Genomic DNA, 22218 nt, shown 5'->3' on the forward strand with positions numbered 1-22218 from the left:
AGTCAGACTCGGGTCTCTGCAGCTGTGGCTGGTGGGCCAAGGACCCCTTTCTGACTAAGCAGCAGGCGGGGGGAGTGGCGGGCAAAGGTGGCTGTTCAACCAAGCGTATGCCTTAAGCAGGGGTGCAATGAGGGGAGGCCCAGCAGAGTGGCGCTGTGCCTTTGTCCAGGTTCCCCTCCCCTGCACAGCCCCTCCCCTGTCCAGTCAGATCCTACGGGTCCTCCCTGGACTTCCTCCTCCGGGAAGCCCTCCACAATCCCTCCATCCTGCCCTCTGAGGATGCTCCTCTTCAGAGCTCCTATCCCCACACAAATCGTATCCCATCACTCTTCCGCTGAAGACCTTTCACGGGCTGGCCACCGCCCTTCAAATACGCAAACTCTTCTCGCTTGGCCTGCTGGCCCTGTGTTAGCTGCTTTCTGCTTCCTCTCCAGCCTCATCTTGTACCCCTCCCCCTTTCGCGTGCTCTGTACCTTGAACAAATCAAGCCCCAGGGCCTTTGCACTAGCAGTTCCCTCTGCCTGAGGACCCTTCCCTCTCATCGAAGCTGACTCCTTGCCATCAGGTCTCAGCTGGAGGTCACCGCCTCAGGAGGCTTTTCCTGACCACCAGCCTGTCCTTCTCACGGGCGTGTGTCCTTAGTATCAGCCTCCACTGGAAAGTTAGCTGCTTGGGAGAGGTCTGTCTGCTGCACTCACCGCACTCCCTCTGTGCCCAGCACAGGGCCGGGCCCACTGCAGGGACTTGATGAGTATTTATTGAGTAGTAATGAGTATTAATGAGTGGATGAATGACAAGGCTAGGGCGGAGCAGTTACTGGCCATCTCATGCCCACCTGCCAATCCAGCCCAGTCAGGGCCATTGTCTGATTCAGCTTCAAGCCCCACGTCCTAGGCAGGGCCAGGCTCGGGGCAGGGTGCTGGGGAACGTGGCAGCCTGTCTGGCCATGTGTTCTGGGTGATGCCCACCTCCTCCTTCACTCTGGCGGCCTGCAGCTAGGGCGGGAGTGAGGGCCTCTGTAACATCTGTCCCTGCCCACAGGGCTTAGCCTGAACCAGGATCCCCACAAAGAGGATTAAGGGAGCTGGGCAGGGAGGGAGGGAGGGAGAGCACAGTGGGCTGAAGGTTGAGGAGAGCTGCTGGGCAATGCAGGTGGCAACCTGAGTTGGCCTGGTGTTCCCAATGGGGGCCAGATGGTGTCGGCTTTGGACAAATAGAGGAGCCTGGGAGGGGCCTGGCGGCATCCCTGCCCGGCATGCCTAACGGCCAGGAGCTTTGCTGTGGAGGCAGATGGGTCTCAGCTTGAATCCCAGGTCTGTTGCCCACGGGCTGTGGGACCTTGGGAGGTCAGTCACAAGCCTCCGTTTCCTCCTCTGTAACACGGGGAAGGTGGCAGGCCCAGCTGCACAGAGTGGGTGTGAGGGTTCCGAGAGAAGGCGTGTCCGGTGGGCCAAGCTCAGCGTCAGGCAGAGAAGAGGCGCTTGGTAACGATGGCCCACGTTATGGTCCGCTATTCCTCTCACTCCAGGCCAGGACGCTCTGGGCCTTTGGCCTCCCTCCTGGCTGCAGCTTCACAGGAAGTGTGATGCCCCCAGGCTTTACCCTTTGTTTCCCCTGGCCAGGCCTCCCTCTTAGTCTCTCCTGCCCACGCCTTGGGGTAGCGGGGCTCCCCAGCAAACTGTTCACCCACATTCTCTTTAAAGCTGACTCAGGCCCTCTGAGCAGCTGCCCTCACTGGCCACCGAGGTGCCCTCACACTGACCGAGACAGGTCACTGGCTGGGGACACTCACGAGCGTCGGGCTCCTTCCCTGTGGCTGTCAGCCAGCAAGCTTCTAAGCTTGGCCAACCACACCGCCAGCTCGGGCCTCGCCTCCGCTGAGCTCACAGCCTCGATCCTCACCCAGCTGAGTTAACTTCAGTTCTCAGGGTCTCGTGTGCATCTGGGCCTTTGCACGTGCCCCAGGTGCCCGGGACCCTCGGGCTACGCTCAGCTGCTTGAGCAGGTGGACCAGTCCTGTAGATGGCGAAGTGGCTCCTTTTCTCAGCGTCCTGTGATCCGCCCACCCATCTCCCAGGTAAAGCTCCCTTTCTCTGTGTCTCCTCCACCTTGATACACAATTTTCTCAGCCATCTCTTTCCATGTCCATGTCTGCCTCCGCTACTAAAGAGGAAATCGGGCTCGGCAGAGCCTTATTCATCACTGGGTTCACAGGGGATTGTACGTGATAAACGAGGGATCCATCAGTCTTCATTTAGATAGGTGGATGGATGTAATAGGAGCTCAATAAATGCTTATGTGAGTAGCTACGTGGATGGATGACCATAAAAATAGCTCAATAGATGTTTACCTAAGTCAAGGAACAAATGACTGGGTAGATGGGCAACCCCTTCAAGAGCCTCTCTGCTTTGCTCACGATGGAACATTTACCCCATCAGACTTACAACTCGCCAAAGCAGGCCTGGTCTCTCTCACCAAATGTGGGGAACCCACATCATCATGGGGACTGTGTCTCCCCATCAGACCAGTTTCCTATGGTGCCTGTATGTCAGGGGTGAGCACAGAGGACCATCCCTTCCATCAGGGATGTCTTCCTATCTCTCATCCCCCATCACCTGTGGCCTCCCCTGCCCCTGGCCAGGCATGCTGGTCCCAGCCATCTTCTCTGGGCATGTGCAGGTAGGGAGGGTGCGGACTCACCGTCAAACAGCCCATCAGGCTCTGCTCGAAGGGCCGCTGGAAGGCGCGTGGGTCTCCACACCAGTCCAGCAGCTCTGTGGCGGCATTGTGGAAGTTGGCAGGGTTCTGTAAGTGCTGCGGGGGGAAAGGAGACAACATGAGGTCCCAGGAATGCAGACAGCTCAGCTCGGGGCTGTCAGCATTGTTGGGAGGGGTCCCAGCCGAGCCCAGGCCCCTCCCAGTCGGGGTCTAATCAACAGAAACTGATTCTGGTGCCAAGGCCTCTAGACCCGGCCTCGGACTCAGGCCTTCCCTCCTTGACTTAACACGTAGCCGTGTCTTCCCAGGCAGCAGGTGGGGAGAAGCTGGGAGTCCCGCGTTGGGGGTGACTAAGTGTGGGTCCTCCAGCGGGACCTCTCCTGGATGTCCACAAAAGTCGGAGTGTAAGCAGCTGCAAAGGGGAAGGCTGTCCCTTCTGAGCTTCCTGTGGCCTTGGTGCTGGGAGACACATGGAACAGGAGCTGCCCCGGGGACTGCAGCCTCCCCACCTGCAGCACGAGTCAGCCTGTGCCAAGGCGGGGAGGGGTCTCAGGGCTGCAGGTGCCAGAAGTGGGAAGGAAGTGGAATGTGCTGTGTGAGCCTCTGGGGCAGGGCCTCTGAGGATCACACTCTGCCTTCACCTCTTACTAGCTGCTGAGCTAGGGTACGGAAGCTCACGGGACGGTGGTGGAAATGTGTGTTTCTTCTACTTAGGGTTCTACGACGGTTGTTCTATACAACGTGCCTTGTGCAAGGCAAGGTTTAAAAATGGTGGAAGCAAGTGGAACGAATGAGAATACCCTCCTCCCATGAAAGAACAAGGAGAAGGGGAGATGAAGGAAAGGAAGAGGGCAAGCGTGCAGCCACACAGCCCTGTCACAGGGCCGGGTGGGGACGAAACAGGAGGCTCACCCGGCCCCGGCAGAGCACTTGGCGTGTGGGGTGTGCCCGTGTGGGGCTGCCCTTGGCCGTGTCCGCCTCCCCAAGGCTGTCTGGGAAGCACGGCTGAGCTCGCAGCTTGCAGCCCTGGCTCCACCCAGCACTCTCTCTGCAAAGGCAGAGCTCTGCGCTTCAGTTGCAGCGCCCGGGAGGAACTTCGACATATAGAAGCACGCCCTTTGGGAGGGCACAGTGGTCCTCACCTCTGTCCTTGTGCGCACAGGTGACTGGTCCCCTCCGAGGCCTCGGGCAGCACCTGGCTGCACCAGGAAAGCCAGGCACATTGGCCAGTTCCCTGCCCCGCAGCCTCCTTTCGCTAACTGAGTTATTACGTTTATTTACATGATGTCACACCACATTAGCAGGGGCAGCAGCAGCCACAGGCTGCTCTCTGAGCTGCCTGCCCGCAGCACCCCCACCCTTGGCACCCTCCTTTGGGGCTCTGGGCTCACAAGTGGCCTATGAGGGCAGGCTCAGGGGCCATCAGCTTGGGCTCTGAGTGGTCACCCGTGGGCACCACTCATTGGTAGAAAGAATGCCAGGCATCCCATTCAGTGGCTGTTGCTCAGTGGCTCTGTGGCTCTGGCCAAGCCCCTCGCTTCTCTGTGTGCTGGTTGCCCGTTTCCACTCTGAGGTGACTGGCGGGCACGGAGAGACTGAGTGACGTAGTGAAGTGAGCGGGACAGACCTGGACCAAACCCCACCTCAGCCACTGAGCCACACAGCCCCGGCTGTGTTCCGAGCTGCAGATCCCTCATCTGTAAAGGGGGTGATGATAGCTCGCAGGGCTGCTGCAAGGGATAGAAACGATACCCCTGATGACATCTTCCTCCCCCCTCCGCCCCCAGAGGAGGGCCAGGGGACAGTGGCTACTGCTCTGCATGCTGAGACCTTTGCACTGTCTCTCGTTTCTTCTACGAGCGTCTTGAGCGTAGAAACAACGCTCTGTCCACCTCTGGACCTGGAGATGGCACAAGGCCAGGCCCGCACAGGGGGTCAGTGAGCAGCTAACTGTCCAAAGGAGGGTCCATCTGGAGGGGCCAGCAAGCTGACCACTTCAGAACAGGTCCCAGGGGCACACGGAGAGGCTGGTGGGTGAGGCTGGCCAGCCGTGGATGGGCTGGGCATGGGAGCACAGGTCTGAACCACAGGCACAGGCCTCCCTGGCTGTGGCAGGGAGGACACTAATCCCCCGTCGCCATCAGGAAGCCTGCCCATCTCCACAGTTCCTCAGGAGATCTGGGCTCTCTCCACTGCCACTGAGTCTGTTGGGGCAGGAGTAGCGGACAGCCCAGACCAGGAATTGGCTACCCAGACCAAGTGATGAATGCCTTTTCCTGTCAATCCACCTCTAAATCAAATGATCCATCCATCCATCCACCCAAATATGAATCAGTTCATAACCATCCATCCACTTACCCACCCACCCATTCAGCCATTCACTACTTTATCCATCACTCATCCATCCACTCATCTACCTACCTATCTACCTATCCATCCAGAATTTATCCAACCACCAACTCATCCATTCATTCATCCACTTATCCATCCATCATCTAAATATCCCCACCATCCAACCACCTCACTGCCCATCCACTTGTCCGTCCACCCACCCATTTATTCATTCTCATCGCTACCCACTTATCAGTCCACCATGCCCCCTTCCCCCAGCATTCTTGGCCTCACCTTGGCCTGGGCACTAAGCTAGACATAGAGATGGATATAGCACATCTTCTGCTCCCAAGGAACTTAGCCTGGTGAGGGGCCTGATATATGCCCTGCAGGGCCTACAGCTGAAGGGAGAAAGAACAGGAAGGGTGAGGCAGCTGGGTGCCCAGGAAGCACTGGAATTCAGAGATGAGCACCGGGGTTTGGGGAGGCTGCTGGGCAGAAAGGAGCCGATTTGCATGGCTTTGCAGGTAAAGCCCAGATGTGCCTGACGTCTGAGTGGGGCACGTTGTAGAGGGCACTGATTCTTCTGGTGCCCGAGGATGAGAAGGGGAAAAGGCAGCTGAGCCAGAGGCCTAGAGGGAAGATGGGCAGCGGGGTGCGGGGGATGGTGAGTGCAGCGATGGCTAGAACAGGGCGGGCGGTGGGGGAGGGAAGACTCTGCTGTAGAAGAGGGGCAGAGCGGAGAGTGGGGAGTCGGAGGCTGCAGGCTGGAGGCCCCTGACTGGAGCCCTCCCAGAGAGAGGTAGGCATAGCCGCCACATCCATCATCCTCAGCATGCAGACCTGCCCGCCTTTCTCTTCTGATTAGGATACAGGACGTCTGAGAATCAACAGTCCTCAGCCAGCTGCGGCCACCCTCTGGGGCAGCTGGGGAGCGTCTGACCCGAGGTGTGGGAGGGGGCGTGGAGGATGCAGAGAGCTCTGAATGGCGAGGAGGGCATCTGGGCAGCTTGCTCGCCCTCACAAACATGCCACTGTCTGGCCCAAACGCAGAGCTCCGTGGGTGTGTGCACACGGTGTGCGGGCAGACTGAGAAGAGCAGCTGCCGTGATCCCTGCCTTCCAGCCCTCCGCACTCTATGGCTGGGCATGCGTTACCATGCCCACTCGGCAGGCAAAGCAAGATAAAAGTGGCAATTTAACCAAGGTCAGGTAGCTAGTGAGGGCTGGACTCAGGTTCGCTAGTAAGTCTGAGCTCTGGGCACCCCACTTCGAGAGGGCTGGACCCGGAGAGTAAAGGGCACCCTGACTCCTGGTGACGCAGAGCCAGGCGCGGGTAGGAAGGGCAAGTGCTGAGCAGGCCTCAGGAGCAGCTGCGTGCCTGGCAGTCTCACGCACAGGGGGCATGACTGTATCGTGGGGGGGTGGAGGCCCCTCACAGCGATCCCTCATGGGCTGGAGAAACTGGGTCAAAGGCAGAGCCCTGCAGAGGAGGAGGAGGGAGGCAGGGGAGGAGGGCGCGCACGTCTGGTTTCTATTCTGTGACCGTGAACAGAGGCGTAATTGGCATTTGGGAGAGCAGCTCGGGCTGAGTTCAATCTGTAACAAGTCCTCTTCAATTTCCTCTCCTCAGCCTGTGCACAGGCTTCCGAGATTGCTCTGCTTGATGCTAATGGGAGGACACATCCTCATTCCCGGGACCAGCCTCAGCTCCACCCGCCCCGAGCCCAGGGAGGACCTGCTGTGGGGGGGTGGGGAGGGTGGGGAGGGTGGGGGCTGGGGTGCTAGGCCAGTGGCCCACGCTGGTTACCTGAGCTCCCTGCCAAACCCGCTGAAGCCAGGGGACGTGCCCCAGCACTGCCCTCCCTGTCCCTGAGACACGGAGGACAACAGCCTTGCCACCATTCGCTGTCACCTGCCACACGCCAGGGCACCCTGATTCCTGGTGACGCAGATCCAGGCGGGGGTAGGAAGGGCAAGTGCTGAGCAGGCCTCAGGAGCAGCTGTGTGCCTGGCAGTCTCACGCACAGGGGGCATGACTGTATCGTGGGGGGTGGCTTCACCCACAATATCCTCACAGCATCCTACCAGGTGGGCCTATCGGCCCCAGCTGACAGATGGAGAAACTGAGATCCCGAAAACAAAAGGACAGCACACTGTGGGCACATGGAGCTGTGAGGACTGGGCCCAGGTCTGTTTGCTATCAAAGCCACACCCCTTCCCCGCATCTGCTCCTCCCTGGGGTGAAATAACATTCCGGAGCCTGCACAGATGCTGCCACTCGGAGCTGCAGGGAGGCCAAGCTCAGAGGGTGGGTGGGCACAACCCTCCCAGAGCTGAGGTCTGGGAAGGAGATCAGGCACTCACTGCATCCTCACGGTGCACAGCAGAGCCCAGAGAGGGCCTGACACAGCTGGGAGAGGGGCAGGGACGAGGCAGAGCCGGCATTTGAACCTAGGTGTGTGACTCCAGTCAGGATGCTCCATGCCAGCAATGCTCTCCCAAGATGGGTGGTCAGGTAGCCCCAGGCAGTCGACCCATATCCACCATCACCTCCATCCTGGGCCCCAGATGCGCAGCTACAGGGCAGCCAGCACCCCTACTGCCTGTCCCTGCAGAGGAGCGAGCCCGGCACACACCCACCTGCTTGATGCACTGCAGGCGGTCATTGGTCTGCTGGATGTGCCTGTCCATAGAATTCATTCTGGCCGTTTCGCTGGGTTCTACCCGAGAGCCATGAACGTTGTCCAGCCTGCGGAGAGAGAGGAGCGGGGGCGTCACTGGGGTTGCGCCAGGCCCGCCAGCCTTACAGCCACCCTCCAACCCCCACACTGACGTGCCGGCCCTGGAGGCTCCCAGCGGGTTCCTGGGCCCTCTGCGAGCCATGGCGGCCTCTGCCCCAGGCAGCCCTGCGCTGGAGGGAGGAACCGTGGCCCCAGCTGCCCAGCATGGCCCTGGGAGCCCCATCCGGACTGAAAATGGGAGGTGCTCCCGGGTGTTCTCTGTGGTGACTGATGTGAGCACTGGGCAGGCGTGTCCACCATGGGACGTGCAACGCACACTCAGGCACATGCATTTCGATGCACACGTGTGTGTTAGGTGGTGGTGGTGGGATGGCAACTTCATTTCCAGATTCTGGTTCAGGGCTTAGCCCACTCGATGTGGCTATGTGTGTGAGAGCATGTATGTGTGTGAACATGTGTGTGTGAGAGCATGTATGTGTGTGAACATGTGTGTGTGAGAGCATGTATGTGTATGAGCATGTGTGTGTGTGGTGGGATCTTCCCACGTGACGACCTCCACTGCACTTGGTGTAAGTGCATGAGTGTCGCGTGCCTCCTCTTTAGAGTTCTTCACACTTTACAGACCACTCCAACTCCATTTTCCCCTTAGCCCTCCGGGAAAGAAGGAGGAGGCAATTACTACCGTCTCCACTCTCTGGATAAGGAAACGGAGGCTCGCAGGGAGGAAGGGAGCTACTCAGGGTGCACAGTGCTCACCCGTGGCTGAGTGGTCCTGGCCCCCAGACTCACTCTCCCTGAACGGCCGGTGGGAGCACTAACGTGGGTGCCACTCCTCCCAGGGGGTGAAGCCAAGTGGGAGAGGCCCCCTCAGCTCCAAAGACCCTGGAGACTCCAGGCCCTGCAGGGCGGCCGCGCGGATAAAGGGGAGAGGGAGATAGAGAGGCGGAGTGTTCAGCTCTGGCGTCCCCACCCTCAGAGGTCCAGGTCCTTGGGCCAAAGCAGAAGTCCGCCCAGCGCTGGGTGGGTTTGCCCTCCCACAACTCAGTGGGCATTTCAGACACACGGTCAGACCCGGGACACTGAACAGAGGCTTATGGCCCAGGCCTCTCTGCAATTCTGAGACACTGCCCCCCAAAGGTTCCTCACCTCTGGCCCCACTTACTGGGCATATTTATGTGCTCTCTTTACTGCTCATGCTCACTCTCTAAGACTAGAATTATCTCCATTTTACAGATGAGGAAACTGAGGTCCTGAGACCTGCCAAGTCCCCACGGCTACTAGGTGTCTGGACTGGGTCCACATGCCTGTCTGCTTCCAGGCCTGGGCTCTGGCCCCAGTGCGAGTGCCCTCGCAGCACGCCCGGCCCCAGCCTGGGGACAAAGGCTGACTCCTCCTCCCAGGAGGTCTGAGCTCCACGCTGTTCAGTCTGTGCTTGACAAGACAACTTATTTGCCTGGTTCACGACTGAGAAAGTCCACAAGGGAATCCAGTGAAGCGCTGGCCATTCCCCAGCTCTCGGCGCTCTTCCTGGGAGGACCAGTCACCAGTCTCCCAGGGGAAGCGGCGGGAGGGGGGGAGGGGGTAGGGGGAAGAGGGGCTCATCTTGGAGAAGCAAATATCTACGTGTCTTCTCCCTGCCACCCCTTAAAAACCAGAAAACGAAAGCACTGTACACACACTATCCAAACCTTGATTTTTTCCCCCTCTTTAATGACATCTCAGAGTTTACTCCACATCAAGACATAAAGAGCCTCTCCGTTTTTTCATGGTTGCACAGAATCCCAAGGTACGGACGAATCACCTGCCCCCACCAGGTGCTGCTCTAAGGGGCGAGGCCCTAGTCACGGCCTCCTGCTCGGAGTGATAAAGCCGAAGCCATCGCCACATGTCATTACTGCACACAGTGGTGCAGGTCACCTGTGTGTTGGCCACACCACCCCCGTGTGGATGAACCTGGAGAACACGCTCTTAAAGGCCAAGCTGCTGCCTCACTGGGGCCTCGTCCTTCTGGTACGTGCTTTCTGGGTTCACTCCATCTTGAAGCTCTTCCGCAGACAGATCACAATGAGGGAGTGTCCGTATTTATTTCTTCTACCCTCACCCCACCAACCATCCCTCCACTCACCCCACTTAGCACACATTTATATACCCAGATGCCCGACTTCTCCACCCATCGTTGATCCAACTACATGCCTGTCCCACAACTCAGTGGGCATTTCAGACACACGGTCAGATCCGGGGCACTGAACAGAGGCTTATGGCCCCTGCACCCGTGCACACATCTGTAGTGTCCACTTGCCCATCCATGGCTGCTTCCAACTCTCCCAGCGAGTGCTTTCCCGCACCGGGACCGTGCCGGTCCTATGCTAGGTCTACGGGGCATGCAGAGATGAAAATGAATTAAGTTTACAACGTCCAAGAAACTCTTGGTCTAAGTCTGTATTCACTCCAGGTGACCTTCCAGGTGACTATTTGTTGAGCTCCTCCTGTAAGTCAGGTGTCTCAGGCCCTGGGCACAGACAGACACTGTTACTATGCCCCCTCCCACTTTACAGATGAAGAAACCGAGGCTCAGAGGTGATAGTAGAAACTAGCTTCAGAATCCCGGCTTTCCCATCACAGCCTAAACTGTACAGGAACAGGGAGGCCCTGCAGGAGGGTTCTCTGATGTACACATGTGCACTGGGGAGAAGGAAGAGGGGAGGGTGTCCCTGAAGCAGGGGCTGAGTTTACACGCACAGAGCTTCAGCCAGCCTCACGTGGCGAGTGCTCCTGGGGCCAGAGACAAAGCATGTGGGCACGGGCACATTGGCTGCCAGGGTCCCCATCAAGGAGTGGTTTCCACAGCCAGCCAGAGGGCAACATTTTGCCCCAGGCTAGCTCCACTGGTCGTGCAGGCCTCAATCCTGTCCTCAGGCCGCAGCCAACCAGGACAAAGGGCCTGCAGTGACCCAAGAGGCCAGCAGGGGGCACTGTTGACAAGCCTACGTGCCCAGAGGGGCTTCACGCAGGCTTCTCTGGCAGCTAGGCCTTCGTTTGTTTCCCCTTTTGTAGAGCAGGATGGTGAGGGTGAGGGATCCGATTGGCCTCGTGAAGCTCCATCTCTAAGTAGGAACTGTGCCCAGGATGGGCACAGCATCTGGTCTAGGGTGAGGGACCTAGTAGGGCTTTTGATAAGGCACCTGTCAAATGACTGACAGATCATTTCTGGAGCCTGGGGCGCTTGGGCCACCCAGGGAAGCCCCCAGCAGGCATGGGGAGTCCAGAGCCCGCAGGCAGTCACCTTTGGGCCCAGAGGCAGTGGGGCCACAGTTCTCACGTTAGGAAGCAAACAGAGGCGGAAGGGAAGGGAACGAACTGTCCAAGCTCAGGCCGGGCTCCAGGCAGCTCGTGGCCATCTGTCTGGAAGTCAGCGGCTGGTCGGAGTTGGCTTCTAGAGTCGAAGATTCTCCGAATATCAATACCCAAAGGTCCTTTAAAGTCTCCCACTAGCCTAACAGCTCAGCTGGTTTTATTTGGGGGAGCCCGAGGCCTGCAGGAGTTTGTCCAAAGCCACACAGCACAGGGGGCTCTTCTTCCAGGCTAGGGCTCCTGACTGGAGGAGCCAAGAAATGGACAGGTGGGCCGGGGACGTCTGTGAGACCCAGAGACGGGGTGGCAGCTAGCAGGAGAGACGGCACAGGTCACAATGGTGTGTCGTCTATAGTAAAAGAACAGAATGTCTGGCTGATTATGGAGGCACTCACAGGTGAGGGGACATTTTTAAACTGCTGAGATCAATGGAAAATCAGGGTTATCAACAGCAGGAACAGATGTGGCTGGCAGCTGCAGCCCCTGCAGAAGAGGGGTCAGGACCTGGAAGGCTAAGGGCCCCAGGCCTAGAGAGAGAAGGGGCGGGGGGCTAAAGTAGGCACGGGAGAGGGCGCTCCCTGAGGGGTGGTCTGGACTCTCCCATGAGTTCTGCACCTGCTATGTGCAGGCACCAGTCCTGGTCCTGTGTGGTGCTAATTTATTTAGTCCTAAAAGGCTCAGAGAGGTGGCACAGCTTGCTGAGATTCAAATCATCTGCCTTTCTAACTATTTCTATGTTGTTTCTTCCACTCTACCAAGAATGAGGCCTCCTGGAAGTCCCCCTCCCCGCCCCCGCCCCGGGCTGTGACTGGGGTGTCCCCTTGGTTCCACCCAAACTGTCCAAATCCACCCACCCACTCACTTCCAAAGCCACTGGGCTCCCAGCATGCTGGCTGTCTCACGAAGTGACCAGTGTTCAGTGGCCAGCAGAGGTCGCCCTCCACCGTGGGAGCGTTGCTGGCCACGGCTGCCTCCCTCCTCAGAGCCTGGATTCCTATAAGCCTTTACAAGTCCTACAAATCCTCCGAGGCTGCAGCTCCAGTGCCCACCGTGGCATTCCCTCCCAACTGGAGACTGCGGGCCTGGCCCCGAGTGCACCCATGGCCCAGCCCTTCCGCCGCTGTCCGCCTCTGAAAGAGGGGCTCAAGCAGGCCCGCCCCCCTCGCCTGGCCTCTGGCTTCTCTCCTGGTCTGAGCAGACTGGAGCCTGTAGGAGATGCAACGCTAGTCAGCCTGGGGGCCGGGAGAAGACCCCGCTCTGCCACGGCCTCCAGGCCTCAGTTTCCCCTTCTGTAACAGGAAGGCTAGCCAGCCTTTGGCAGCCCTTCAGACTCCAACATCCTAGGATTTCTATCCGGAGTTGCAGCTGTTTGAATGCTCCATCTCGACAAATGTAGAAGCTCGGCTCCAAAGAGCACAGCAAGCCCGTCCCGAGGCAGCCCCAGGACCCGCCGCTGCCTTTCTCAGCCTCACACTGCCCTGGCACCTGCGCTCAGCTTGGCCTCACTGCTCAAAGGTATGTTTTCTGACTGATGGTGACATCTGGGTGGGCTAGTCTTCCCAGCGCCTAGCTGAGCTCTCGGAGGGCCAAGCTTCTGGTTTACACTTCTTAGCACCTAGCACAGCGCTGGCCAAGTTTACCTTAGCGGTGCCCAGCACCGGGACGCGCTCCAGAAAAGTTAGCTGCTATTATGCACACAGGGCTGCTCAGAGGGAGAATGCTGGGAGCTGAAAGGACGCCTGGGGACCACCTGGTCCTGTACCCGCATGAGGCAGGACTGGGGGAAGGGGCTGGAAGAGGGAAGGTCACAGAAGGAGACAATGGCCGAGTGGGACTGAAGCCCACCTGGCTGTTCTAAGTTGGGCCCAGGTTGTCTGTGGGTTCTCTGAAAGCATGTCTCCTGGTCGGAAAGGTTGGGGGAGGCACATGGCCTCGGTGGGCTCCTCCCAGCACGTGGGAAGTGGGGTGCTCTTAGCTGCCCCATAGAAATGTGGACGGAGCCCTGGAGGCAGCTCCCTAGGATGCTGGGCCAACATGAGCCGTGCGAACACCAGTGTGTTTTATTTTTCACTTTTGAGGCCAAACAAGTTAACCAGTCCTCTTAACACGCATGCATCTGGGGCAGAGGTTTGCTTACGTGTGTGCATACTTACACACATATGTGCTCCTTTGCATACTTGAGGCTAAGTACGTGCACACACTGAGCGATGCACAGATGCACTTGAGCACACACATCTCATGACAGCTTGCACAGGCAAGCGGCGGGTCCCCGGGGAGCCGTGCGAGCAGTGGTGTGCAGAAATGACTCAATCACCCTGCATCTGCAGCGCAGGTCCCTGGGCGAGCGGAGCGGGCAGTGGGGGTGGAGGGCCTGTGCCCACAGCTTGCAGAGCAGAGGCTGCATTCCAAGACAGCGCCAGGGCCAGTGAGCTTGGGACCTGCCCACAGCTCAGCCTGGTGGGAGGTCGTAGGGGTCCCGGGGACCTGTCCCTGCCAGCCCCTTTACCAGCTCTCAGACTCCGAGAGGGGCAGATAGCATGGGCCCTGGGTTCAGCAGTGACCTGCCACCCCTGCATGTGACAGTCCAAGGCCTTCTCGCTTGATCTCCACCTTCCACCACTTCCAGTCACACCCCGGGTCCTCCACATGGGGCTGCTCCATCTCCTGGACGGTGCTCTGATCATCATACCTCCCTGTTTTGCCTCTGCCCCTCAGCCCCGAGCGCCTGGCCCCTTCATCCATCTAGGCCTGCTTCAACTGTCACTCTCTGTTGGTTTCCCCCAGCAGAGCCACTCACTTCTATGTCCCCAGTGTCTCTGCCCTGCACCCCATCTCGGCGGTACTAGACAGTGGTGTATCTTTGCATCCATCTCCCACATCAGCCGGGATGTCATCCGGTTATGAATTCCCAGAGCCTAGCCCAGGGTCTGGTACCCAGCAGGTGCTCAGCAATGCTCATTAGATGGACGGACAAACGGGTGGATGGACAGCCATTGTGATCCAGAGTGGCAAGAGCTGAATATCCAATGGCCCAGCCTAATCAGAGGGCCTTGGGACTGGGAGAGGCTCCAGTAACTGAGTCCAGGGTTCCCAAAGAGTGATGCATGTACCAGCAGCGGAGAAGAATGCTTTTAGGTGGTCCACAGAAACCTCGTAGATATTCTTAGTGACGCACTTGGACTAGAACAATGATCACTGCTGAGTTTGTGCATGTTATTGAGAACTAGAGGCCCAGTGCACGAATTTGTGCATGGGTGGGTTCTGGCCAGCCCACCCTGATAGGGGCTGATAGGGTCAGGCTGGGCGGGGGAAGGGGAAGTTGGAGGTTGAAGGGCCAGCCCCGCCCCTGATCAGGGGGAGGGAGGTGATCGGGGGCAGGGTCGGCCAGGGGGAGGGGCCGAGGGCAGTTGGCAGGTTGGCCTTGCCCCCTGGTCGAACTCCTGATCAAACTCCCAGTTGAGGGGACAATTTGTATATTAGCCTTTCATTATATAGGGTTATTATATAGGACAAGGGTAAATTAGGGAGTGATGGCAGACCTCAGTGGGTTAAGGAATCACTTTAAACAGCATAAAGGGAATGAAGAGACTGAGGTTAGGGAAGGACTGATACAGCCCGATACCCTCCTCATCGTCACGGTGAAGGAGCAGACGCTCAGAGAGCGGCAGGGACTGCCCGTAGTCACACGTTTGTGACTCTCCCACTCCCGATCCTTAGGGGACTGCATGCTGCCCGGCCGGAAGAGGGTGGAGGTGAAGCAGAGATAGGCCGAAGAAAGTGGCTTTGTGCCTTGACCCAGGGAAGTCAGGGAAGGGCAGAGGGACAGGAGCTGAGGACAGAGGGAGGCGAGAGGCCGCTCTGGGCAGCTGCCCAGGACCAGCTGCTCCCACTCTTGGCCAGGCGGCTGGAGCAGGTCGTGGGCCAGCTTGAGGGCCTGGAGCAGGGCGAGGCTCCTGGGGAGGGGTGGCCCTGAGTCAAACCTCCCCGCTCTCTGGGGTGGTGAGCAGCTACTTTATCGCCCTGAGTCTGTGTCCTCCACTGTCCGACAGGAAGTGCCCCTCACTGCCCCACTGGCCTGAGGAGCCGACGACATGCAGTCACTTCGGGGACAGTGGTCTGAAAAGGTTAACTCTGACTTGGACACCAGCTCTTCCAAATCCAGTTGCTCCCTCCACTCGGGGAATGCCTGTGCCGAGGCCTAACAGGGCTCCCTACTTCCTGGCCAGAGTTCGGACACTGGCTTGCACTTGGGATTCCTGGAAGGGTGGACCCACTTCTCCCCAAGACCCAATCTCCGAGCACCCACCCTCGTCTACAGGAACACCCCCTGTCAAGGGTGGTCTGTGGGATAACACAGTGAATCAGAGTGGGGCTTCCTGAGGGCGGCCCCACACTGCCACCTCTGCCAACCTGCTCTGGGACACCACCGTTAACCCAGAGGGAGGAGACTTACTGGGGGAACATGTGTTGATGCTGCCCTGACAGAGGGGCTGGCCCACTGGTCAGACCCACGCGGGGATGGGAGTTCCAGCTGCGTTTTCCGGGGGAGCCTTAGCCCCAAGCTTGTGAGGCCTCAGCTGGCGCAGGCCATGCCCTGGAGGCCAAACCTTCCTGCCATCCTCTGCGGTATTCAGAGTCTCTGACCTCGGGGCGAACTTCCTTTGGCAGTTCCTCTCCCCAAAAGGTGAAGGAGGGCCAGATGCAGCTCTGGGCAAGGTCAGCAAACGCAGGGTGTACAGCCATCCCCACGGCTGCGAGTGGGAGGGGACACGGAACAACTACTCTACATGTCAGCCACGAGGTTACTCAGCTCACCTCACTGTGAGCCTCAGACATCTCCTGTGATGTCCCAACTACTATTACCCAACAGGCTCAGAGAGGTCCAATGACTTGCTCAAGGTCACACTAGTGACCTTGGACTTGAACTCCTGTCTGACTACAAAGCCCATGACGTTTTCCTGAATCACACTCTCCATGGGAATGTGGCAGGCCTTCGCTGGCCCCCACTGTCGGCACACGAGGACAGTGTCACGTCCTGGCTGGTGCTGCGGGTGCTGGGCCGGCCACGACCCTTCAGGATAGCAGTGCCCATGCAGTGGCCCCGGCCTGCCTTCGTCTAGAGGCTCTTGTCTCTGGTCCCAAGGTTTGGATGCCATGAAATGGAGAAGAGAGAGGGTGGGAGTTCCCTGAGGGCCCTTGGAGGACATGGGGTGGAATGAGGCTGGAGATGGAGCCAGGCCCCCTAACCACCAGCTGTGCCCTCTAGCAGGTTGTAAATACCCTGCAGACTCTCACAGCTCTAGGGACAAAGAGGTGTTCCCTGTTGCCCCTCCCTAAGCCCAGCTCCTCAAGGCTCCAAATCTACCCACCTGGCATTCTCGGGGAGGCACAGACAGGCACGGGGCCAATGGCATGTCAGGGAGAGCCAGAGTTAGATGAGCCCTTAAGGATCACCTGGCACAGGGATGGCAGGACGATGGGGTACGGCACACCACCTCCACCTCACACCCATGGCAGGCATGGCGAATCAATCACCACTCTTCCGGTTGAGTCCGGCCATGTCTTGCCCATCCTCCACACACCCTCTGCCCAGCCATCCTGATCCTGAATCACCTGAGTCAGCCCATCTTTGGAAGAAGGGCTTCGCCTGAGGTCAGCAGCCCGTCAGGCCTGAGCACAGCCGCATGCAGACTTCCTGATTTCTGACTTTGGGCCCTTTCCCCTGAACTGTGACTCAGAGCCAGGCTCCTCTGGAGTTGAGAGCCCATATATGGCCCACTCCGGTGAGCCAGCCACGCTGCAGCGACCTATGTCACAGCCTCACGGCCGCTTGCAGGCAAGTACTACCCCCTTTTGCAGATGAGAAAACTGAGGCTCAGAGTAGACGGGTGCTTTCTTCGGGTCACACAGGAAGCATGGAGTCTGGGCTTTCACTATCACTAACTGGACATGCCTTCTCCTTTAGTTAACTGTTATGAACTGTCAGATTTTTCTTAATGCTCATAAAATAAAATATTAGAGAAACAAATCAGAAAGTAGACAAATTTACTTGAGCTAAAAGTCGAAAATGAAAAAAAAAAACCACACCAAAAGTCCTCATGGCTTAGGTCTGGAGGGGATCTCGGGACCTGCTCAGGCCTATCTACATATGAGGAAACAGAGGCCCAGGGCAAGGGTCAAGTGGAGGGAGAGCAGAGACTTGAGGCCCCATCGTGAGTCAGAAGTGGGAGGTCAGGGCTCACACCCCAGTTCCCTGAACTTCTCGGCTCTCTCTGGCCCTAATTTGGTGGAGGCACCCCCTTGCCGATGCCTGTCCAGGCCAGGTCACAGACAGCTCAGATACAGAGGGCCTGCCCGGCCGCGCTCCCAGCAGCCTGGAGGGTGGGGGTAGGACAGGGTGACGGCAGGCCATGTGCCGGGAAGGAGCAGGCTCTGCTCCCACTGGGAAACTGCGGTTTCCCTGGCAGAAGAGGACCCGGTGGATCTGTGTGGAGATTTTCACCATCTCAGCTGGGCTGAGGCTGGCACAGACCCCACAAGCCCCCATCTCTCCAGAGGCCCTCTGGGTGGGGTGGGGTTGGGTTCAGCTGGGTCTGGTGCCCATCACCCAGCCTGTCATCTGGTCTGTATCGAGAAGTGTCTGGGGATGAGGCTACTTGGGGACTGGGCCTCCCCATCCCAGGCTGGGAGTGGGGGCCTCATTCATGGAACCCTCCAGGGACAAGCTAGGCACCCACAGGCCACCTGAACATGCTTCCTGAAGTCCACAAGACAAAAATTCACACCCGCTGCCCCACGGCCACATGCTGACTCGCTGCTCCAACTAAGATCTTCAACCTTTAAAAAAAAAAATCCTATTCTAAAAACGTATTTTTTTAAAGATTGCAACAACATCTTAGGCAGAAGATCCATTTATGCAGCAATGGAAGGGGCCATGCTCCGGACGGAGGGGTGAGGCTGCCCCTCACTCACCCTCACACAGGGTCTCTGGGAACCAGCTTACAGGCTCAGTGCCAGGCCTCAGAGGCCGTGGGTGGCTGAGGCAGGGGCTCTGTAGCCACTGACCAGAGGCCAGGTTGAGGAGCTGGAGGGGGGTGTCCTGGTGGCAAAGGCCAGCCGTCGAAAGTTCCAGAAGGAAGGAGGGATAGGGTTAGGACCTTCAGGATACATGAGCAGAGCACTGCTCCTCCAGTGCAGCGGCCTGGACGCCCAGTGATGTCTGTCCGGGCGGGCAGTGTCATGGACGAAGGCAGGGAGACCAGGGAGGAACCACTGTCTCCTCCGGGCAAAAGGAGGCCAAATGCCTGAGGTCCGATCCTCCCTGAACAAAGGATTCTCTGCTCGAGGCTGCTGGGGGCCAGCTCAGATTCTACTCCCCGGGGGGTTACTGAACCCCTCACCTGTGAAGGGACTTAGAATCTGGCTTTCCCAAAGCTATTGGATGGAAAACACTTTTTCCACTAAACACATTTTAAAATCCCATAGAACTAGTTTTCCCGGAACTCACAGAAATTCAGACCTAAGGAAAGTGGCTGCAGGGTGGAGAGGCTGGGCAGCAGGAGAGAGAAGGCAGGGGAAGGCGGGCGGCGGGCAGCGGGCCAGAAACGGAAGTGTCTGCCGGAAGAGAAGCCACAGGGCACCCTCGCTAACGGTCTGAAACCCCTCCCATCAGGACTGGGGCCCCAAATTCTGACTCCAATATCATGGCCAACTTCATGAAGCCACCATCTCCACAGACCTAACCAGCCAGGAACTTGCCTGCCCGAGGGCCCCCTGGGCTCTGTGCCGCAGGCCACTTGCTGTGAGGGCAAAGACCAGAGCTGGAAGGTCCTATGAGCTGCCTGAGGCACAGGCTAGGTTGGCTGGGAGACTGGCCCTTTCTCTGCACCACCCAAGCCATGAACTCTAAAGAGAGGACACCCCGGCCACAGGAACCACAAGTTACAGGCCAAGGTGGCCCAGACAGCCAGAGTTCTCTCCCTGAGGCTGTGGGGTGGGCAGCCTCAGAAATCTCAGTTCTTAATTTGAATAACAATGAGAACAATACAGGTATCTTAGTATCTACTGAGTGTTCGGGAGCACCTTTGGCATTTTATGTGCATTATCTTTATAACAGTACTAGAGGCCCGATGCACCAAGATTCGTGCAAGAATGGGCCTTCCTTCCTCTGGCTGCCGGCACTGCCTTCGCTCTGGCCTTTCCGTCTTCCCATGCTGCCCAGAGGCCCCCAGCAGCTGGGGTGGTGCGGAACAACTCAAGCATCCCGCCCCGCCCCCAGCCGCTCAGTGCCTGTGTATGCAAATTAACCCACCATCTTTGCTGGGTTAATTTGCATACACACTCCTGATTGGCTGGTAGGCATCACGAAGGTACAGTCAATTAGCATGTTTCTCTCTTATTAGTGTAGATACTGTACCCGAAATTAGAGTGATTAGCACTGTCCCAAAATGGGAAAACTAAGACAGAAGTGGTTACGGAGCTAGCCCAAGATCAGAAAATGGCAAAGCGTGCTTCAAATCCACGTCTGTCAGACCCAGCATCCACCTGCTAAACCACACTAGCTTCCAGTGAAAATGGTGCCACAGACGGCTGGGCTCCAGGCTGCCCTGAAGGAGGCCCTTCAGCTCAGCCATTCACCCGACACACTCTGTGCCAGCTCTGCACATTGGTTGTGCCCAGCTGAGTGGGACACAGACAAGAGGCGTCTGTCCTCAGGGGGCACCAGATCCCACAGGGGGGTGTCCCCAAGCATGCCAACATACGTGCACTGCTGTGGACACAGTAGACCTCCCTGGGCCTGTCCTCTCAGGATGGGACTCTTGGAGATGGGACACACTTCTCCCTGTGCCCTCTAACGCTATCCTTTCACACCTGGCATCTCACCTAATTCTCACACTCACCCAGGGAGGTGGGCATCAGTTCTCAGACTTTACAGTAAGGAAACGGCGGCCCAGAGAGGTTATGTAACTTGCCTAAGGTCACACGGTGGGGCAGTGAGGTTGCCTAGATTGGAACCTAGACTAGAGTCACTTCAAAGGCCCACCCAGCCTGATGCAGGACTAGCACAGGGTGCAGGAGAGGGGTTCCTGCCAGGCCAGGTCACTGTGCGAGCCAGGCACTCAGCCCCCTGACTCTCTGGCCTCGTGAAACAGGGTGAGATGACCCCTAAGGCATTTTCTAGCTTTCATGCTCTGGCAGGAGGCTGGGGAAGAAAGGAGTAAACAAAAAAAGTAAGATGACAACCCTGCCTTCCAGAAGCCTAAAATCCAGGTGACAAGCTGTGCCCCCCACCCCCACACCTGCTGGCAATCCCCACCTCAGGGGCTAGACCAGGGCCGGGCGGGGGGCATCCCCAGTCTTTCTGCAGGAGGCGAAATGGAGTGAGGCCCAGAGGGCCAGGAGGTTTGGTCCCCAGGGACAGTGTGGCTGGGCAGAGGGCCAAGACTTGGGAATGGGCAGGGATGCGGCAGAGAAGGCCAGGCTTATTTCGGAAATAAAACCACATGCCCAGTGCCCTTTTGACCAGGCCTGGCTAGTCAGCCTGGCAGGGTGGCATGAGGGACTTTCTTAAGGGAGAAGGCATTGAAATGAAGCAGAATGCTCACAATTCATCTGTTTTTTAATTAACTCACCCTGCTGCCTTAAGTGATTCCCTGCTTACGCTCATTCTTTTGAAAATTCCAAAGTGCTGTTTCTGACCTGTGATTTACTACTGCCGTACATCTCTATAAGCAGTGTTTTAGCTTAAGTGGCAGTTGCATATTAATTACAAAGTTAATTATGTGCTGTGTAATCATGCTGTAATTCATTAGTTTACTCTACACTCTGAGAGCCTCGTGCTAATAACAAGATCTGACAGAGGGTTTCAGGAATCACCAAAAATTTCCATTGACAATCCCGAATGAGGCTGAGAAGGCCTCGAGACCCCATCAATACACCTCCTCGGGACCAGCCGCTTGACCTGAGGCCCGGCCTCTGTGCTGTTGGAGCTGGACCAGCGCAGACCGGAGCTCTAACGGGCACGCGGCCTGCAAACCCTGGTCTGCTGAGGACAGTGGAAAACCCAGCTGGGTCTTATTTTTTCCCCACGGAAGTGCAGGGACAGGAACAGAATTTGTTTAAAATTACTTACGGAACACAGAGTCAGTTCCAGGTGAAAAATAACAGCTCGGATCACTACAGTGGCCGTGGGAACACTGCCTGTGGGGCAGACCCGGAGGGGCCTCCAGGACGCAGGTCTGAAGCAGTTGTTCAGACAGGGAGACCCAGACCCAGGGCGGGCGGGGGATGGGGGTGGGGGTGGGGGGCTTGTCTGGGATTTGGATCAAAGTCTCTTTTCCTTCTCTACTGAGTCCCCCAAAGCATCCAGGGATCTGAAAGTGAACACTGGCCATGCTTCTCTCTCCCTTCTTTCCTGTTGTGTTTTGTCTCCTAACAAAATAACCGCGGGGTGTCCTCACTTCACTCCTGAGAGAATCTCAACACCCCACTGAGGCCCAGCTGCCCGGCCTGTGAATCGGGGTGAAAGCTCCCTGCCTCCTTGCACAGCATCGGATGATGGATGGGAAGGAACTGTGGGCACTCCGGACCGTGCCCGCACCTCCACTGCTCAGGGGATTCTTTTCTAGAACCATCTCTTCCTAGGCTCTGTGTTGCCAGCCACTGAAGAGTCCCCATGCTCCTCCAATGGCATTTAAAAGTCAACGTGCATAAAGCAAGCTTGCTGCAGTCACCCCGCACTCTGCAAATCTGCGGATCAAATTTCAAGCCCTTGTTGCATGAGGGGTTACAAAGGCTGTGACCTACCCCGGACACAGCACACAGCGGATCTGGCGGCTGAGACCCTCCTCTGCTTTCCAAATACAAACCTGCTTGTTTTAGCTCTACTGACAGCCGAATGAAAAAAAAAAGGAAAAGAGAAGTGGAAGTCCTTTCCCTTCTGGCTCTAGTCAACAAGAGGAGAGAGGTCTCAGAGGCATGGGAGGAAGACAAATAAGAAAAAACAAAACATGTCCTTGTGTTGCCGCGGAATGTTTAAAAGAGGTGAAAAGCACAAGGCCAGGGGCAGATTTCAT

General features: G+C 57.6%; 1 protein-coding gene across 4 annotated transcripts in view; it reads right to left on the minus strand.

Moving 5' to 3' along the window:
* ZMIZ1 (zinc finger MIZ-type containing 1) overlaps positions 1-22218 on the minus strand; it is a 219785-nt gene that overhangs the window by 93113 nt on the left and 104454 nt on the right. For all 4 annotated transcript variants that reach the window (XM_054728694.1, XM_054728695.1, XM_054728696.1 and 1 more), the window contains 2 exons: positions 7692-7800; positions 2701-2814 (listed from right to left, as the gene is read on the minus strand). In XM_054728694.1, the coding sequence (XP_054584669.1) occupies positions 2701-2814; positions 7692-7751 (174 nt within the window). In that variant the 5' untranslated portion in view covers positions 7752-7800. The remainder of the gene's footprint in view (positions 1-2700; positions 2815-7691; positions 7801-22218) is intronic.

Source organism: Eptesicus fuscus, chromosome 17 (genome assembly GCF_027574615.1).
Source record: "Eptesicus fuscus isolate TK198812 chromosome 17, DD_ASM_mEF_20220401, whole genome shotgun sequence".
Taxonomy (NCBI): domain Eukaryota; kingdom Metazoa; phylum Chordata; class Mammalia; order Chiroptera; family Vespertilionidae; genus Eptesicus; species Eptesicus fuscus.